A 14,580-nucleotide genomic window follows, 5' to 3' on the forward strand; every position below is an offset into this window, starting at 1 on the left:
AACATAGGAGCAATACAGTAATGTCTCCCCTCCACCCTTTGTTCCCCACCAGACTGAGTAATGAAGTATTCTTCATTAGTTTATCAGAGCAAAGCTACTTCCCATAGGGACACTACTGCTCTTTCTGATCCTTCTGATTCTTGCTTGACTGCGCACCACACCTTGTAAGTCAGAACTCACACGACACTTTTTTTTTTAAGAAAGCCTACCTCTGTAGTGGTCCCAATGTCAGCAGATGGGCTGTATGTGCTGGTATCTGGTGGAGCGGTACCAATACTACTTTTAACTGGAGAGCTGGGAGGAGCAGGTCCTGTCATGTTTTCAGTATAGACAGAAGACTGATATAGAATTCCTTTCCTCTGAATTTTATTCCAAACTTTACTTGTGATCTCAGCCAGTTCATACATAAGCTGCACCTAAAAGAAAAAAAACATTTTTTTAAGATGAAACTTTCCTCAATGAGGTGAAAGAAAATCATCAGAGTCCTCCACTGAGACTTAGAATGTAGTAGAACTGAACTTCTCACCATTTATAATGTTCTGATAAGCAACTACATCACAATTAAAATAATTAACATCAGTTACAGTATAGTGATTTTGATAAAAATAATCTGTGCTTTGTCTAAAAATATAGCACGTAGCTCATAAAAACATAGCCAATAACATGGTCTTGTGAAACTTTTACTAATATCAATTTTAACAATTAAACAAAGGTAATTTATGTTATATTTCATATGTATAGATACTGCCTCCAGAGAAAGACAAATACATAAAGACAAATACATAAAGACAAATACATAAACTTTATGAAATATTAACAATGCAAAAATTATTCATTTAAATGGTATTAAAATAATGATCCCACAGCGCATATGAAGCTGTTCTATGTTTTAGGAAGAATATCCACTATCAAACTCAATAGCCTCCTGGCATATGTCATTCCAATATTCAGAAACACACTGTTTAACTTGCACATTGTTTGACTCAGTTCTAAGATATTTACACAAGTTTTTGTAAATAAGCATTAATCATGGAATTTGTATGACAACATACTGCAATACACTGTATAAAACAAGCTCAGAGAAAACTGCAAACAATATATAAGCAGATCCACAGCTGGAAACCATACCCAACTTGCCATTATAAAAAATGGAAATTCTCATATTTATAAGACCTTTAAGCCTCAGGACATATCTACTCTATGAAGCTGGCTTCTTATGTGGGCAGAACAGATGCAGAAAAACACTGTTGTCAATCTACATTTGATATAAAACAGTACTTGATTTTGTGCGTGAGAGTGTGCGATGAAGTTTCAAAGTACATGCTACAGTCCTTTCTTAAGAGGTGAAGTGCTGGAATTTTATAAAAAACTTCTTAATTCATCTTGGATTTTCTTTTGAAGTTTCAAGGCTTACACTGAGCAGGTCATATACTCTCTTGACAGAATTTTCCTTAAAGGAGATAAACTTCTCAGTACTTTTTTTGTCTTCATATACAGAGCAATCTACAAACAAACAATAACTCTGGCTGTGGCAACAAGTTCTTTTAGTTATGCTTTAAAATATTTTGTGTCTGTAGCACTCTGATATGCACTGGCAGCCTTTAAATTACTAATTACAAATTTCTAAGTTTTCCTGAGTCTTTTCCATGTAACCCAGCAAGATCAACTAATAATGTCCATCTGATTGAGTAATATAACATTAACTGGTGTTGACACTCTGCTGGCAAAAGAGTATCTAGAAAATTAATAGCTTACAGGCACGTATCCAAATCATACATGCTTGCAATCTACCCCCCCCCCCCCCCCCCCCCAAATATGTTTTGGTCAAGAACCAAAGGATAATTTAAGCTATACTTGTCTTAATGAAGCAGAGCTTCCAGAAATTTAATTGTGCTACTGTTCATAAAGGCACAAAATAACACAAAAGAAGGAATGATGCAACTTCTGTGTTTACATACATGCTCATACACAAGGTAAAGAGGTTTGTCATCAGATAATCCAACACTGAAGAGCTTAAATCTTATTGGGGTTGCAACAGCCAATCATTAAAGCTAGTAATTACTCATGTTATCAGGGAGATTTTTTAAATTTGCTCAGGCTAGAATCTTTGCAGCCACTCTGAAACAGTGGCTATTTCAAACAGCAGTAGCCATCTCTCTGAACATCGCCAGCAACCAGACAGCCAAGTAGTACGACCCTAATACTCTACCCTGCCCTGAAACCAGAGACAAAACAAGTTCACCAAGAAAAATGGCACACTTGGTTACAGGGGGATGATTTTCATTGAGATGTGTAAAAAACAGAAAATACCAAAAAGCCTTACAACAAAGCCTCATTAAAACAAAAAAGAAGGCATGTGTCTATATGTAAATAAAATTCAAAAACTTCAGATAAAGAGCTGAAGTTATGTCTTTGGTTATTTTTAATACACTTTATTTCATTGGTTGTTACTCATTAAAATGGAAGGATTTCTCTTGTTGGTTGCACTTTTTAAAATGAGTCATCTTAACATTTTGAAAATCCATTTCTAATTATATTGGAAGAGCTATTGTAACTGTAAGGCTTCTCTCCTTTATAAGTATTTTTGAGTATAACAGTTAATATATAATAATTATTTTTAGTACACTCTATTCAAGAGAAGAAAAATGGTATGACAAAAATAGGAATAACTCTGCCAGTGTTTGTTAAGAAAAGTTTCCCTCTCTCACTGCTTCCACTCCCACCCCAGCAAAACCACACATAACTCAGTTAAGACCCCACTAACTACTTGGCAAAATCTGTAAAGTTCAATATGTTACAGCATTTTATACTTAAAAAAAAATAACACATCACTACAAAATTGAAAACTACAACAAAAGGCAATATCCTGGAAATTTTGCACACTGGAAGTATCTATTGATTTTAAAGGGACACAAGCATCAGAACATGGTTTCATATTAAATCATAGTAGTCACATAGTAAAATACTTCACTTTTGCTGCCACTTAACAAATTCACTAAGTATCACCTACTTCAAGGCTGTCATCTATAGACAAAATACAATCCGTCATTCTAAAGAATCAAATTTCAGTTACTCTCTCTACTGTGAATTTATAACTATCAAACGTTGTTTATGTAATTGTATTTTCCATCTTCTGGTCTTGAACATCTGGTTAAAGAAGACTGATGGGTTTTTTTCCCCTTTTGCATAAGTAAAGCAAAAAGGACAAGTAAGGCAGATGTAAGGAAGAAAGTACAGGTGAAGAACCTTCACTAAACTCAAATAATTTGTCCACATGCTTTTGGTAATTATAATACTTCAGTAAATTAATAACATCACAGTGTACAAAGACATCCTTTAAGACAACAATATTTGGTCTGATATTTCACTGTACAACTTCATTTTAACATTTCACTGTATTCATAACACGATTTACATGAAGCTTAAAATTTAAATTTTTTAGTGCAAATATTTTCTTACAGCGTGCAAAACAAATTATTTGATCACACTTTGGTAGGAAAGCTTGAAAATGTGTTTTATTTACTTCATTTTTCTTTTTAATTTGCAAGTCAAATTTAGATAAGGCTTCCACTTATAACAACGCCATTCCGCTTATAAATTAATACTATTAATATATTACATATATTAACCATGAGTAATACATTTGGAGACTTAAAAAAAATCAGAGTTGATCAGACAATTTGCTGGAATTTCACTGAGAGTGTACCAATCAAGTGCAGCAAACTATTTTGCTACATGAATATCTCAAAATATTTACCAATTCTCTGAATAGCTGCAGTATCAAGATGAATTTTGTACAGTTCTATGAAAATTAATACAGAGTAAGGCAGGTTTCCATAGGCTGTGAAATTATCACATATGAATTCATTAAACGTTACGGAAATAGCACAAAGTTGCAAAGTAGAGCTTTCAGAAGTCTTTAAATATAAAATGGAAAATTGTCAGCAAAATCATAATTTTGTCCTTTCCTATTTATACAACAGTGACAACCCTTTATATGTGCAAACACACCTGTCATACAGCTTTACAAGACTGAGTAGACCTTGTTGAGGCTGCTCAATTTTAAATTTTAAATTTGCCATGCCCAGTGCGCAGTGTCACTCTACCAACCCTCCTCCTAGTGAGTGTGAGCCCATCCAGTACAGAAGACAATGGCATATAGCAAATGAGTCAGAAATAACCTGGATGGAAGGCAGTGAATGGGGCAGGAGACCACACATTGAGGATAAAATAAATACGTAGTTTAAAACACTTGTTTCATTCATAGAACGTGGAATGAGGCAAGGGAAAAATTGCATGCAACTGAGAAACATATTGCAATGAGTACACCGGCCACCTTAGCTTTAGTATTCCCAGACCTAGGCCATGGGTCCATCTATCTTCAGAAATGTAATGTGATGTGCTGTATATCAGACCAAAATTATAATGCTCTGTGTTCTTTCCCTTTTCTTCTATTAAGTGAAGCGATAAACAGTCTATTTTCTCCTTGACTTCCTTTGAAACAATCTTACATATATGGCTAAAACTTTGGAGCAGACAGCATATGAATGCAGAGCCCGACTCAGACCTCAACAGATTTGCAATTCCCAACAACAAGAGTGTTCTCTCCAGCACCACTGGAAATGTTGCAACTGTCAGGAAACTTGTTAGTGAAGTTGCAGTAAAGATTACTCAATATTTTGCATAGAAAACCTACTCTACTTGGAACTACAGCAAACTTGATCCAGGTCAGTAAAATATAGGGTGCACTTTCTGAAAAATCTAGCAACACCTTTGCCTTTTAATGAACATAAATGAAGTGGTAACTTTTATTTACACACATTCATCTGGTTTTTTTCCCTTTAATAAAGGATACCATTATTTGCCTCAAAAACATTTTATGTTCAAATAAATGTTAGTTCTATGAAAATATGGTAAAAAATTACATTAAACCACTTCAATATATGAATCCACGGTGACAGCAGAACAGCACTATAGCATTTAACGGTACATCTGCAATTCATTTCACTCCATCAGCCTAAAGATGCATTTATACTGTAGCTATTACATTTTGAGAAGAGTTTAAATTACAAAACTTGAGAGAGCTTCAAAGCAAATCTTAATCTAAGCACCTTGATCTTGATGGCCCAGTTAAAAAAAAAAATTAAGATAGAAGAAACCCTCTTCAACGAAATGCAGAACAACTGTAGTTACATAGAGTTATTTTTAATTTCCTTTCATAAATCAATTAAACGTACCAACCTGGGGGTTGGAGCATTTTATTTCAAGGGATTCAAGGTCAACATGGAGGCAGACAACAAATGAGTGTCTGGATTCTGGCCCCGAAGCAAGCAGTTTCTGTGAAGTAACAGCTAAAGTAGAAGTACAGCCCATTGGTTCCACTAAATTAAGTGTCATCTGTTGTCCAAGAAGAGTATATATACTGAAATGATGCAGACTAATAGTCCATGGAAAAGCATCACCTAATGATAAAAAAGAAGGAAAAACAGTTAAATAATTGCATAATAAAAATTAGGCTATTATTTTCTCAAAACTCAGTAAAGGCCTTATCCTGAAGTCCCTTAGAAGTCAGCAAGTGAAATCAACAACCATTAAATTGATCCCAAAGTCTCACAAATATAATTCAACTATCAGTTCCATTCTATATCTCAAAATCTAAACAATAGCAGTACATTTTTTTTTTTTTACAACTTTTAAAAAAATCAAAATCCACTGGGAATTTTAACCCCAAACTGTGAAAAAACGTGTACAACATAGTCTTTAAAGAATATCCTTTTTGCTTTATACGATTTTCCTCAACCTGAGGAGTATGTTCAAACCACTCCCCACTTATTTCGGCATATGGATGGCAGAGACAGTTCCTTACATTATACTTATACTTGTTTAGAGGTTTGAATATTAAAAACGAAAATTACGTTTCTTCCAAAAATTTACAGCTTGCATCTCAACGGAGTGGTGCCACAGAGTAAAGCCTATCTCAATGCATTGCTCAGGTAAGTGCAGCTCTTTCCACTGCCTCCACTTAACTTCCTAGGAACAGAATGGTGACAGATTTTGTAAAAACAAATTACTATAGACATAAACTGAGCACTTCATTTTTATATTTAGGAGGGAGCCTACCCAGAGAAGTGACTGGCAGCCTACCATGAATCATTACCAAGAATAATCAGTGACAGAATTGGCAGTGTCCAGCTGAACAACAAAATAGCTGGAACTTCAGTACAATCTGTTTTCTTCAGATTGTCAATAGATGGGAAAAAAAAGGAAAAGTTTCCAAGCAAGTCCACAGAGGGAATTATTTCGGTAGGTCTTCAAAAGGCCAAGAGGAACTCTTTTTAGTGAGAAAAAGTCTTCAACAGCGCTACCAGCTAGAGTCGAAAGGAACTGAGAACACAGAGTATGGAAACTGAAGCAGAATCCCTGTGGTGGGTTTGACCGTGGCTGGCCGCCAGGTGCCCACCAAGCTGCTCTATCGCTCTCCCTCCTCAATGGGACAGGGGAGAAAATATATGACGAAAGGCTTGTGAATTGAGATAAGGACAGGGAGATTACTCAGCAACTACCATCACGGGTAAAACAGACTCAACTTGGGGAAATTAATTTAATTTATTGCCAGTTAGCACCAGAGTAGGATAATGAGAAATAAGAACAAATCTAAAACTACCTTCCCTCCACCCCTCCCCTCTTCCTGGGCTCAGTTTCACTCCCAACTTCTCTACCTCCTCCCTGCTGAGCGGCACAGGGGGATGGGGAATGCGGGTTGCGGTCAGTTCACCACACGTTGTCTCTGCTGCTTCTTCCTCCTCGCACTCTTCCCGTGCTCTAGCGTAGGGTCCCGCCCATGGGAAACAGTCCTTCACAAACTTCTCCAACATGGGGCCTTCCCACAGGCTTCAGTTCTTCACGAACTACTCCAGCATGGATTCTTTCCACGGGGTGCAGTCCTTCAGGAATGCATCTGGGTCCCCTGCAGGGTCACAGGTCCTGCCAGAAAACCTGCTCCAGCCTGGGCTCCTCTCCACAGGGTCACAGGTCCTGCCAGGAGCCTGATCCAGTGCAGGCTTCTCCACGGGGCCACAGCCTCCTTCAGGACTCATCACCCTGCTCCAGTGCGGTGAGATCCTCCAAAGGGGGGCAGGGGGGACAACCTGTGTCACCACAGTCTTCACCACAGGCTGCAGGGGAACCTCTGCTCCTCCCCCTCCTTCTTCACTGACCTCGGTATAGTTGTTTCTCTCGCATATTCTCACTCCTCTCTCCCAGCTGCTGCTGCACAGCAGTTTTTTTCCACTTCTTAAATACGTTATCCCAGAGGCGCTACCACCGTCACTCATTGGCTCGGCCTTGGCCAGCAGCGGCTCTGTCTTGGAGCCAGCTGGAACTGGCTCTGTCCGACATGGGGGAAGCTTCTGGCATCTTCTCACAGAAGCCACCCCTGCAGTCCTCCCGGCTACCAAAACCTTGCCACGTAAACCCAGTACAATCCCATATATGATAACTAGGTCCTGGAGAAAAAAATTAGGCTCTGCAAGAGATACTGAACCAAAACCCAAAGAATGCTCAACAGAAGTGAGGAAAATGAGACAATGAAAGATACATGGGTAATTCTCATTTTACCTGAAACAGATACCTGTTTTTGCTCTTTAGAAGTTCAAGAGCATAACAATTATTTCAGGGTGTCCTGGTTTCAGCTGGGATAGAGTTAATTTTCTTCTTAGTAGCTGGTAGAGTGCTGTGTTTTGGATTTAGGATGAGAATAATGTTGATAAGACACTGATGTTTTGGTTCTTGCTGAGTAGAGTTTACACTAGTCAAGGACTTTTTAGCTTCTTGTGCTCTGCCAGGTGCATAAGAAGCTGGGAGGGAGCATAGCTAGGACAGCTGACCCAGACTGGCCAAAGGGCTATTCCATACCATATGACATCATGCTCAGTATATAAGCTGGGGGAAGAAGAAGGAAGGGGGGGACATTGGGTGTGATGGCGTTTGTCTTCCCAAGTAACCGTTACGCGTGATGGAGCCCTGCTTTCCTGGAGATGGCTGAACACCTGCCTGCCGCTGGGAAGTAGTGAATGAATTCCTTGCTTTGCTTTGCTTGTGCGTGTGGCTTTTGCTTTACCTATTAAACTGTCTTTATCTCAACCCATGAGTTTTCTCACTTTTACTCTTCCGATTCTCTCCCCCATCCCACCGGGGGGGAGTGAGCGAGCGGCTGTGTGGTGCTTAGTTGCTGGCTGGGGTTAAACCACGACAGTCCTTTTTGGCGCCCAACGTGGGGCTCGAAGGGTTCGAGATAATGACAGATTTAATTGGAATGTGCTAGATTGAATTTATAGCTGTTACTGCTGTTTAGGTATTAATCAGCAGGCTTCTGTACTTGCCATGGGGCTTGCTTGCCTTACTGTATATTAGAGTATAGTGCTCGTTAGTGGCTGCTTTTTGCTTTTGCTACTTACTGAACTGCTTATCATCTTATTGTGCTGTGCCTGGGAACATTTTGATAACAACAACGGCCATGCCCTGGGCTGGCAGATGGCCAGGGCATCGCTGCTGTTTCTGCACTGCTGTACTGGACAGGCTGGAACTCCAGTGTGAACTCGAGTCAAAGGGACTGTGACCTGTGGATGAGTCCATGTGGGAGCAGGACACCCCAAAGCGCCTGTGGACGTGGATAAGCCCATACCAGAGCAGGTATGTCTCGAAGAGTCTGTGGCCATGGTTATGTCTGTGCCACAGCAGGTATACTTCTTGAAGGGATTGTGGCCCAAGGATAAGTCCACGCTGGAGAGGGTACACCTCGAAGCATCTGTGGCTGTGGATAAGTCCGTGCTGCAGCAGGTACACCTTGAAGCATCAGTGGCTGTGCATGAGGTCATGCTGGAGCACCTCAAAGCGTGTGGCCATGGGTAAGGCCATGGTGGAGCAAGTTTACTTCTGAAGAGACTGTGGCTGCGGGTAAGGCCATGATGGAGCAAGTTTACTTCTGAAGAGACTGTGGCTGCGGGCAAGGCCACGCTGGAGCAGGTATATCTCTGAAAGCATTGTGGCCCATGGAGAAGGTCATGTGGGAACAGGTGCACCTCTAAGTGACTGTGGCTGTGGATAAATCCCTGCCACAGCAGGTATACCCCTGGAGAGACTGTGGCTCATAGACAAGGCTCCGCTTGGAGCAGGTAAACCCCTAAGGGACTACAGTCTGTGGATAAGTCCAAGCTGAAGCAGGGGCAAGGGGAGGAGTCCATTGCAGTGTTAAACCCAATGGTCTGGTCCAAAGGGGCCAGGGGTGGAGATTGTAATGGAAATACCTTTAAATTGTTGTAACCCAGGATTTGAGTTGCATGTTATGAGAATTACTATAACAGGAACCCCTTGTTGCTAGCCAGGCTAGGAGCAAGGGGAGGAGTTCATTGCAATGTTAATCCTGGCCCAAAGTGGCCAGGGGTGGAGATTGTAATGGAAATACCTTTAAATTGTTGTAACCCATGATCTGAGTTGCATGTTATAGGAATTACCATAGCAGGAACCACCTGAACAAATGGAGGAGAAGCCTTACAAGAAGCAGTGCAAGTGCAGCAGTAACCCGACCTGAGCTGGCTTTGGTGCCCAATAACTCCACGCAACACACCACCTCTCCTGTCCTGAGTGATCACCATCACCGATGGAGCCCAGTCACGGACTAAATGAACCCAATGGACATTATGTGGACATTTGTGGATGTTTATGGACATTTTACAGACATTTTACAGGAGTGGTCCATAGAATAAGTGGGGTGGTGGTTAATGAGGATGTATTGGATAATGTGGGACCTGAGCATGACGTAAATGGTATGGAATAAGGGGTGGATACTGTCCTGGTTTCAGCTGGGATAGAGTTAATTTTCTTCTTAGTAGCTGGTAGAGTGCTGTGTTTTGGATTTAGGATGAGAATAATGTTGATAAGACACTGATGTTTTGGTTCTTGCTGAGTAGAGTTTACACTAGTCAAGGACTTTTTAGCTTCTTGTGCTCTGCCAGGTGCATAAGAAGCTGGGAGGGAGCATAGCTAGGACAGCTGACCCAGACTGGCCAAAGGGCTATTCCATACCATATGACATCATGCTCAGTATATAAGCTGGGGGAAGAAGAAGGAAGGGGGGGACATTGGGTGTGATGGCGTTTGTCTTCCCAAGTAACCGTTACGCGTGATGGAGCCCTGCTTTCCTGGAGATGGCTGAACACCTGCCTGCCGCTGGGAAGTAGTGAATGAATTCCTTGCTTTGCTTTGCTTGTGCGTGTGGCTTTTGCTTTACCTATTAAACTGTCTTTATCTCAACCCATGAGTTTTCTCACTTTTACTCTTCCGATTCTCTCCCCCATCCCACCGGGGGGGAGTGAGCGAGCGGCTGTGTGGTGCTTAGTTGCTGGCTGGGGTTAAACCACGACACAGGGGGTTTTTTTTCCCTCTAAAGAAAGTCTTCATCGTTCCATTTATCGGATTTTCTTCTGAGGAAGTTGGGCTTTTTTGTCCCCACTTGAATGACGAAGAGTCTGTGCCCAGCATGTGAATTTTCAGTCCACCAGGAGAAACTGCCTGCCCCAATTCAAAGTAACATAAAAGTGGCTGGATGCAGTCTCAGATCCAAACAAAGCAGGCTGCTGAGCATCCATAAACCTCAGCCTGGGCTGAAACGGTCTTCATCTTTGTACAGAGCACATTCATTTGGAGGAAGAGAAGAAGAAAAGTTCTCCTTCCTATATTAAAATTCAGAAGATTATTTGGTATGAGGTTTTATTTTTCAAGATGTGGTTCTGGAGTCATGGGTAAGAAGAGTCCAAATTAATCTAATAGCCTAGAAGCATGGGAGCTAGTCTTGAGAATCAGAATAGAAGATGGCAGACAAATACAAATGTACACTGGGATGGGCCCTTGGAGTCTCACAAGGCAATAAAGAATTCAAACCAGTGTATTTAAATAATATATAGAGATTGTGCTTGCTGCCTGGTGTGGCCTATGGTCAACACTGTCCTGCTGAGAAATCACATCACTAAGAAATAGCACAAATTAAGTGTTAACTGTGATTATTTAAAAGAAATTTCAGAAAAGTTTTGAAGTTAAACTAAAGTTGGATCCAAACATATTTTTACCATATTATTTTAATAAGAGTTCTGTTGTTTCTTCCACAGGCGGCACCAGCAATAAATTTATACGGTCATGAGTATATATCAGGAGAGTCTGTGCGCCTCATCCTAAGAAAGAACTGAAAACTTCAGTAGTTTATTTTGAAGCTATTGCATACTGAAGAATTCAGCTCAGCCAAAATAACTTGAAAATATTTTGGAAAGGTTTCAGATTAGAAATTTAAAAGTAGTTAGCAATCTGTATTTTTTCCAAGTTCAGTCAGCCAAGAAATACAAAATATTAATTGTAATAGATGGAAAAAATTCAAATGCGAAGTCAACTCTAATGACATGTTTCAATTACTACACATGAACTTTGTTTTTCTCTGTGACCACCACAGTAAATTAACAGTGTTTATATTTCATGGATTAGAAAGAAAGAATCTCCAAAGAAAATACTGAATGTTAACTCTACTATGCTGCGTACATTATCTACCTTAAAAGGAAAGCACCGATCAAATTTTATCAATGTACAGAAACCACAGTATGCTGAATAAACACTGTAGTAAAGATATGGCAAATTTACAACTATAAAATTCCCCCTAATGTTATCAATTACCTCTTCTTCAGCTCCATACACACTATGTGACCATTCTAACATTACACTGGAACTGTCTACTTGATAAATACTCGTTTTGTTGTTGTTGTACCTAGGTTTGCTTTATTTGTTTTTGAAAAAAACTTTACTTGCATTCATTTGCAGATTGGTTTTATGAAACCAAGTGTCTAAACGTCAAAAGTAACATTGTTTATAGGATTTATTTAAAAAATGATTCATTAGTAGGAAGGAAGGAAAAGTTAGTGCCACGCTTGGCAGGTATTTTCTCTATACCTAACCTTCTCATCCATGTATTTTATCATTTCGTCACCTAATTGCTGAGATTCTTTTACACTGAAATATTATAAGGAAACCTGACATTGCCTTCAGTGGAACTAGAGCTCGCCCCACATCTCCTATGGGCAATATTATAAAAGATACATATGAAAGAGCCCTAGTATGGTTGAAGATTCTGATTAATTCGTGATCTACCACTCTCACAAATCCTTAATTTCTTCGAACATCACTATTGATTTAAGAAACTTGAAAATGTATTCATTAAGATATTTCAACTGCTTTGATAACTTCTTAAATTTATAAATACCACTTTCAGATCTTTGGCAGTCGACTGACGCAATCACCAGACAATTTTCAAAGAACTGGCATTCATCATTTATCTGCTATTTGCAATAGTTTAGCGAGACTCCTTTCCTACAGGGTGTTTTGAGTTATTTTTCCAATATATATAATTACAAATTTTTGCTATGTGCCAGCACTTTCTCTGGTAGTTATTTGATGCACTTTGTTTCTTAGTTAGAGTTAATGCTCATTATAAGCCTTTCCATATGCATAACATACAATACTGATAAATGTACTTAACGATTAATAATTGTTCTATGTTTGCTCTCACTTTTATACGACACTTCTCTTTATTTTAAAAAACAGATTGCAGAAGTGGCAGTTGTACACAGCGTAGTGTACACAGTGTTGACAGTTGTACAAAAGAGAAATTTTGTTTGTTTAAAATTAGTAATGGTAGGAGAGAGATCATGAAAGCTTTATCATGCATATGATCTGGGATCTATTCCCAGGCTTGCTAAAGGTATCCTATGCTATTTTCAAAAAGCATGTTGACTACTACTGTCTTCATTTCCCTTTCTGTATCCACAATACAGGGTCTTTATATGGATTTCCAATGCACTCACATTCTCATGCGACACGCAACGTTTAAAAGAAAAAAATACTGCAATCATTTCATGTTAGGTCATTATTGTACTTCCTCCCAGTCATGCAACAGGAAAGCAGTTGTATGGCTTCATAATCCTAGGTGCACCCAGTCAAAAGCCCTAAGGGCTGTGTGCCCAAGTCCAGAGCTCACTTTCAGCAGATGAGATTTAGTTCCACTGACTTCAAATGTAAGCACAAACACAAAGGCTTTTCTAACTTAAACCCAGCTACTAGAGAGCTCTAACAGCTGAACGCAACATTAACAGGTTGTTTATGCAGAACTTCATTGCTATTCAGATAGTGAAGAATGTGACTAAAATGTGAGAATGAATTTTATAAGGTCATTAACCATAACAGATAAGTTAAATACAATAATTACCATGTTTTACAGATGGTGACATTGAATATAAACTTAAATAGCACACTATTTGAATGTCAAATATTCATCTCACAATTTACAGAAATTGTTTTTCTGTATTATTATATTGACATTATTATATTGAAGTTGGACATTTTTTTACATCTAATGCAAGATGATAGCTTCTAAGAATGCCAACATACTGCTGCTCTACTTTATACATTTAACTGCCTTTTTTGCAGTTGAAATATATATGCTTCTATTATATCGTCGTAGTTTATAAACAATACATTTCATTATAATTAATTCACACACGAGTATTACAAGCCCCAATTTTCTATTTCCCTACAAGTCAGTTGACAGCTTATTGAGTTTAAACATATGCTACAAAATCTGTGAGGTTATATAATTTGTCATATTTCACAAACAAAAGCCATCTCTCAGATTTAAATGTTTGGAATACAGTGATTTACATGATTGTCAGTATACTGCTGTCCAGATGAGAATGCGAATATGATATCTAGCAATATCAACAACAATTGTAAGATATTTTGAACACTGGTTTCTAAAATGTATTTTACTGTTTCTTACCTAAATATCTATATTTTACTGTATCTGACCTAACCAAACATTTTTACAAAGATGGATTCATAAAAGTTACCAGCATGAACCCAAGGAGGAACATTATACATGTTCCAGCTAAGGATTATTAAAAAAAAAGATTGAAGCAGATTGAGCAGACTAAAAAACCAGTAACTAGTTAACTAGTTTAAAAATATGAGTGGAAGCCAGGAAAAGATTCTAAATTAAAATAATTAAAAATGTAAACTTCTAAACACAGGAAGATTTCATAGATGCCAAAAATGTTCTCATTATTACTCTAAAACTTAGTGCTTTATCTGAAGCAAAATTTTAGTTCCCTTCATGTCTTCAAGTTATTTTCCTTTATAACATTTTAAATTTTTGCAAGACAACGTAGCAGTCCAGAAGTCCTGATCATAACAACATATTTTGTCCAACTGTAAATTTACCACATTTTATCCTATCACTATAGGTTGGGAACTTAGACAGTATATAGATGAACTGTCAAGTATTTGAAATTGGGTGTACACAAGCATCCACAGGAAGTCACAACTCACCCTAAGCAGTTCTCTAAACATTTCAGTTCTACTCAAACTGAGTTTCCAACTATTTAAATTCTTCTTTGTAACTATTCTACTTAAAGGGCAGCTACAAATAGTACAAAGGTCCCCCTCTTCACAAGGAGCCAAAATGGAGAAGAGAAGGGGCAACAGATACAA

The 14,580-nt window shown here is 38.6% G+C and overlaps 1 protein-coding gene across 14 annotated transcripts in view; it reads right to left on the minus strand.

Moving 5' to 3' along the window:
• The window catches only part of VPS13B (vacuolar protein sorting 13 homolog B), a 485,731-nt gene that overhangs the window by 221,955 nt on the left and 249,196 nt on the right, over positions 1-14,580 (minus strand). For all 14 annotated transcript variants that reach the window (XM_082316760.1, XM_082316766.1, XM_082316768.1 and 11 more), the window contains 2 exons: positions 5,242-5,462; positions 210-416 (listed from right to left, as the gene is read on the minus strand). In XM_082316760.1, coding sequence (XP_082172886.1) covers positions 210-416; positions 5,242-5,462 — 428 coding nt within the window. The remainder of the gene's footprint in view (positions 1-209; positions 417-5,241; positions 5,463-14,580) is intronic.

Source organism: Platalea leucorodia (genome assembly GCF_965183815.1).
Source record: "Platalea leucorodia genome assembly, chromosome: 1".
NCBI lineage: Eukaryota > Metazoa > Chordata > Aves > Pelecaniformes > Threskiornithidae > Platalea > Platalea leucorodia.